This window comes from Sinocyclocheilus rhinocerous, unplaced genomic scaffold (genome assembly GCF_001515625.1).
Source record: "Sinocyclocheilus rhinocerous isolate Xijiao unplaced genomic scaffold, SAMN03320098_v1.1 scaffold461, whole genome shotgun sequence".
NCBI lineage: Eukaryota > Metazoa > Chordata > Actinopteri > Cypriniformes > Cyprinidae > Sinocyclocheilus > Sinocyclocheilus rhinocerous.
The window spans coordinates 414,193-420,876 of NW_015624123.1; the positions used below are offsets into that span (position 1 = coordinate 414,193).

The 6,684-nt window shown below is 38.7% G+C and overlaps 1 protein-coding gene across 1 annotated transcript in view; it reads right to left on the minus strand.

The window, feature by feature from the left end:
- Positions 1-6,684, minus strand: part of LOC107738009 (epsin-2-like) — a 48,240-nt gene that overhangs the window by 15,695 nt on the left and 25,861 nt on the right. The window contains exon 4 of the mRNA XM_016549671.1: positions 5,301-5,489. Coding sequence (XP_016405157.1) covers positions 5,301-5,489 — 189 coding nt within the window. The remainder of the gene's footprint in view (positions 1-5,300; positions 5,490-6,684) is intronic.

The following is a 6,684-nucleotide window of genomic DNA, read 5'->3' on the forward strand; positions in this document are numbered from 1 at the left end:
ATAATAATAATAATAATAATAATAATAATAAAGTACAGCGTATTCTTTACTCAAAAAGAAAAAGAAAAAAAGAAAACAGGAAGAGATCTGGTATCTTAACCCACTGCGCTAAAGTCACAGCCTATACAGCATCATCTTTCCTAGAGTTTGGCCAAATATAGGCTACTAAACAAAAGAAAAACTATCAACACTTTAAAGACATTAAAAAGTATTTAAGATATTTAAAAATGTTTGCTGCATTGTTAAAAAAAACGCTATTTGTATAAGATTGTGTTTTGAGAGTGAAAAAAAAAAACATAAGTCGCGTATAGGCTCACGTCGCATTTTATTAGCCCTATTACATTCAGAAATAATGTAGGCTAAAATGCCGGTAGGCTAAAGCAAAATGTTTACAAACATTATATAAACAGTTATTAGTTTCTCTCCACAACTAGGCATGGGCCGGTTACCGGTTTCAAGGTATACCGCGATTTGAACATTTCACGGTTTCAAAACCGCTAATATTTTCCGTTATACCGTTCCTGCGGTATGCGCTGTTTTTCATGTCTCCTCAAAGACTGAAAGTGTAGGAATCCCTCAGGTTGAGTGCAGAGAGTAACACGGCCCTCCTCCTCCTGCTGGTGCGAGCGAGCTGTCAGTCACGTGTGTGTAGGACGGCCGAACTTAAGCAGTTTCCCTTGGAACTTACGTGATCGGCAACCGGACGTTTTTTGTCTTATTACAAGCTACTCGAGTCTGTTCTGGACTTGCACAAACTGCGTTGCAATGCAATTGTTTTCCAAAATGTCATTTATGTGAAAATATGAAGTCTGTAAACGCCGTTAACACAGGCCAGAGACGCTGAAGACGGACGCACAGAGAAAAATACTGTAGCAGGCAGATCGCTCACTGTTCATGATGCACGAAGCATTGGAAAAAAATCCTCAATATTGATTTGGGGGTTGATAGGAATGTGTTTCTGAGGGGAACTGACTGTCTTCAGAAAAGTTTACGTGGTATTTTCTTTTAATCTCGTCTCTGTATAGTTTATATTAAAGCGGTGTTTCAGGCAGCGCTGCTTTGTTTACAGCGGTAACCAAGGAAACGCCGTATCTGGTGTTCCTGAAGCGCCTCCTGCTGTCAGAGAGTAATCTGCGTCTCATTCAGAGCTTCTGCTGTTTGCTTCGTTCAGGCATGTAGTATAATTTCACAAAGCTAGTCAGAACATTCTGTTTTTGCTTCAGATTGGGTTATTAATTCAAATTATGTATATGAAATTATATAACTAAATTATATGAAATGATATAAATGATATGTATAGGAATTATATAACTAAAATTAAATAACTAACAGATTTAGGTTAAATAAAGATGTCACGTCTTTATTTTTCTACTTTTTAGGAAACAAATCAAAGAAAAAATAAACAAATTCTATTGTTCCTAATATTCTGTATGCGGCTCAAAAACAAAATATATTGTGTTCAGCGGAAAAAAAGTTTTTTTTTTTTTTTTTACCCAGTCATTTAAAAATAACACATTTTAGAGCTGAAACGACAATACCGTGATATCGTGAAACCATTATTTTTTTCCTAAAGTTATTCATACAGTCAAAATCTCATACCGGCCCATGCCTACTTGGTTGTGGTAGTGTGGCAAAAAAAGTTACCTATTGTCATATTTTGATTTAACATATTAAGACATACATGATGGGAATATGGAAAAGTACTGCATAGCACGCATTACCTATACATGTCAATTAAGGAGGCGTTTCATACCTTTATGAACTGATGATCCATGCATCTCTTCAATATGGACATCCGCAATGTGATTCTCACTTCTTGATGTTTCTTTGGACATGTGCATCTGCTGTCTCAGTCTCACCCATGAGGGTCCAGCTACAGGGGCTGGTTCAGAGACTCTGGGTCTGGGACAGGTGTCTGGGGTTTTGGCACACACTGACACAGTGCTCGTCGGCCCTCTTCTGCAGTGCATCCCTGTGGATGTTGTTGCCATATCTCCCTCTCCCTGACACAGTCCATTTTAGAGCTGTAATGACAATACCGTGATACCGTGAAATTTTTGCTTAAGGTTATCATACCGTCAAAATCTCATACCGGCCCATGCCTATCCACAACAAATCCTCTAAAGTTAAGGCTAGTGTTTTGACCGATATATCGCCAAGGCCAATATATCGGCCGGTATTTAGCATTTTTGTCGGCCGATAAGTTTTTGTTTGGCCGATGCGTTCGAGGCGGGACTTTTATTTTGATGGCGCTGACAGCGGCAGCGCCTGAGCACACAGTGCTCACATTCTCCCTCATGTTCGCCGCCGTCTTCCCACGATGTGGGAAGATTTGCATAATGCCACCCAAATGTGCACGCAAAGAAAGAAGGTGTGGTTTCAGGAACAGCCCCACTGTCATATTCCTGTCATTTTCACTGTGTGCTGTATGTAAAATGAGTGTTACCCTTGGCTTTATTTGAAAAAATATGATTCCCAATGCACACAAACTTCCCAGAATACGGAGTGCTGTTAGTTACAGTTTACTTTCTTTTTAAATCACATTTTTATTAAATATTTATTTATTTGTGAAAAATACTTTGTCATCTAAAGTATAAGTATGTTTATTTTACAAATTTATTTTTTAATCCATTTTCAAATTATTTCAAATTTCTTAAATATTAATTAAAATAAATACAATTATATCGGCTTTATATCGGCCATCCTGCTTTCCAAGATATCGGCATCGGCAGTCAAAAACATCATCCTTTACATCGGCTATATTAGCACAGTGAAGCGGTGGTCACGCTGAACGCAACAGATTTTGTACAACGAAGCAGTGTAACTTTTTATTTGTTTCTTTAACTATTTTATTTTGATAATGAACAGGCTACAATGTCGCAAAAATATGTTGTGTGTGCGCGTGAGGCACCGGCGCGATGGTCATACCAATGCTGGTTGGTTATACAGATAGAAGCAAGACATTATTCAAAACTGTCAAGCTTTTGCAAAATAAAGAAAACTACTTTTTCTGCTGTCTCGTTTTCCTTTCCGAGAACTTTGGAACGCATCACAATGAACCGTAACTCAGCACATTTTTTCTTTCGTTTTGTTAATCTGTCAATGATTTAAGTGAAATATATTTTGTGTATATGCCTATATTCCTTTTTATGTAAGCCTATAGTTTTCTGTTTTCTCCGTTCACAGAAGCACTGCAGTTGCATGTGATCTGTTGAATCCTTCTTACACTATCCTCGGATAAACTCTAACGCCGGTGCATTGCCATTGCGACTTACCTATGAGGAGTTCACAGCTGAGCGGGCATTTTCGTTCCTTGAACCGTTTCAGAGCCCTGTAGGAGAATGAGCCTAATATCGTCTTGACTAGGGCTGGGTATCGAGTTCGATACTTTTTAGGCACCGACCGAATTGCACGAGCGTGCGCTGGTGTGGACGCTAATATAGTTATCTTTATAGTAGAGGTGCACCGACTGACCGGCCAGTGATCGGAATCGGCCGATTTTTCGCATTACCGGCCCGGATCGGTGACCGGCCCGTCAGTCTCACGTCTTGCCAATTCTGAGCCGATCCTTTTATTACCAGCGGCTGGCAATGACATCACAGTTGTGTGTAAATTTGTCGTTTCGCGTGAGAATGATTCTAATTTTAATTGCATTCAGTGTAAATGGAGACTGATTTCCGAGCAACACACAGCGGTGTTTCATTACTGAACGAATCCACGTTTTTGAACGAATCGAGTGAGTCCATGATTCAGTGGCCCATTCGTAAAGACAGTCACATGCCTCGTTTCTGAATGAATCGGTTGAATGAATGAATAAATGACTTTTATGAATAAACAGACATTTTCCGCCACCTACTGGTGGTTTAGTCATATTTAAAAGTATCATTGCATTTTTTTTTGTTTAAACATTTATTTTATGTTTAAAAAAATATGTAAAACATTAATCTTATAAAATTATTTATGCATTTGAAATTTTGCAGTGTAAATGCATTTATGGCACCTCAGCTTCATCAAAAAGTCTGTGTAAATGCATGCATTGCTACTTCAGATGCAGCTTCTGTTTCCTCAGCAGTGGAAAGATAGAGTTTGTTAATACTAATTTCATTTGAATGGTAACAACTCTACAGTTTCTTATTATTCTAACTGAATTAATTGAAACAAAGAATTTGATGTGAAAGATGACACATTTAATAAGGTTAGGGGAAAACAGTGACCATTTATAAACATAGTGGGAAATGATATCTGTTTTGTTACATACAGCAACTCATTTTAAGTTAACTATTTCTTTCTCTTTCCAGTCACAGAGCACTTTATTTTGAGAGTTGTTTAAGTGAGAGAAAATCTGTAACTTAGTCCAGATTGGGGGAATTGTAATGTTTAATAATTTTTTTAATGTAAATAATTTTTTTAATTTGCATTGAAATTTGCATAGATTTTTGTTTGTATATGCTGTCAATGATAGTTTTTAGAAAGAAAATCGGAATCGGTAAAAATCAGTATCGGCAGGTCACACTTCCAAAAAAATCAGAAATCTGAATCGGCCAAGAAAATTGCAATCGGTGCATCTCTAATTGGAAAGATCACGCGTGACGTAGGCGGAAGTACCGACCCAATGCTTAAAAGTGTGGAGGAGGAGGACCGTTCAAAAGTTTTTTTTATGTTGAATGACACATATTTATGTGTTTGTATCAGTCTACTGTTTAAAATATGCGCATCCTGGAAGTTTAAATCTTTTAAAACCTAAAAAATGTATTTCGCTAGGAAAAAAACATGGCCTTTCCAACATGATTACGTAATGTGTGAGGTCATGAATGCACATCACAGAGCTAGTTCAACAGGAGCATTTGTGGTTAAAGTGCATACATTTTTTTTTTTTTAGAAAATGACCAACCGTTTCACTAGATAAGACCCTTGTTGACTCTGGGATCGTGTAGAGCCCTTTGAAGCTGCATTTAAACCACAATTTGGACCTTCAACCCCTTGGTCCCTGTTGAAGTCCACTTTATGGAGAAAAATCCTGGAATGTTTTCCTCAAAAACCTTAATTTCTTTTCGACTGAAGAAAGAAAAACATGAACCTCTTAGATGACATGGGGGTGAGTAAATTATCAGGAAATTTTAATTCTGGAGTGAGCTGATCCTTTAATGTACATCTGTGCTTCTAGGTAGCCCTGCCCAACATTAGAACTCATTGATCCAAAATCCTTCTCATAAACGTACATTAAGCATCACAATAATAAATCATATAATTAGCTGTAGATGTGTCAGCATTTTAGGGTGGCGTTGAGTGACATGATGTACCTGCTCGGCGGCCTCTCGGCTCATGGCAAGAGCCAGTTGCAACTGTAGCTCCTCTTCTCCACTCGTCTGAGGTCTGGCTTGCTCCAACTCTGAAGATGCATTGGGAGATGTGGCTAAAAACAAACAAAACACACATACGATGACATTATCATTCAAGCACTGCACTGCTACCACACCCGGCTGGGTTATCTTAAGGCAGGGCACGGGTAAGCCAACCAGCACACATTAAAATTACTGTTGAGCGGGTTTTATCAGTTACTCATACACCACGACACAAGAACAACGCAAAATGTTCTTGCTACGGCTCTTATCAGTCATTTTACATCTGTCACCAAATGACTAAGTTGTTGTTTAAAAAGGCAAAAGTGAATACTGAATGAACATTCATGAGTGTTGTACGTGCCAGGCCAGAATGAAGCAGCCAAACTGGGTAAATCACAACGGCCTACTGATTATAAGCTTGTTGCTAAACCAGCGGACAAGAGTACTTCAATACTGATTGGATTAGGCCAAGCCATGTGTTTAGAAAACACAAGTATCTCTAGCCATTTCGGAGCACATGGATCAGTCGCAGGCCATTGAGAGCCAAAACACCTTAGAAAGTACAGGTCACAAGGCCAGAATTAACACTACGCTCAAAACAACCACAACTGCTCAAACTATAAGCACATGACACACGCGACAAAAAGAGCTGCACGTTTGTGTTAAGGCTCTGATGTTTTAAGTCACCATCATTAGTTTTAAGTCACCATCATTAGTCTAGGCATTTTTGTTGTAAGCAGCATCAATCAATAAACTGCTCGTCTGTAATCCATAAGATCTCTGAGAGCCATTAGGCCTAGTCTTGATGTATCGCTTCAGTAACGATCAGAAACATTGGACCTGGAGAATCTTAGTGCCTTTTGAAACACAAGCTTCCCGGTTTCTAAACCCTGAGGGACTAGAAATTACAACCAAAGGGCTTGAGTCAATGGGAAAAGCAGTAGAGGCGAACAGGGGAAATGAGGTAACGTGGGCGTGGAGCTTCGGTGAGATCACAGATGACATCACAAGTGCTTCCAGTCCACACCACACCACACCACTCTTACTGGGCTAAAATGGAAATATGACTCATATGCCAACTGCATGGTTCAACGTCAATTTCTCAGAATCATTTAAATAGCAAGGTTGATTTTTTCATTCATAGACTCATTGGAAAATATTTTTTATTATTAGCATAAGAGTTTTTTAAAGCTTATTCTGGCCAATAACCACAAATATAGACAGTTAAGAGACTGGCTGACATGTAAAGCAACCAATCTGATTAGAGCCAGCCAGACCAAAAAGTGCCTTGCATGTTTGTATGCAACCAGACAATCAGTGAACGGACTGTCTCAATAAATAG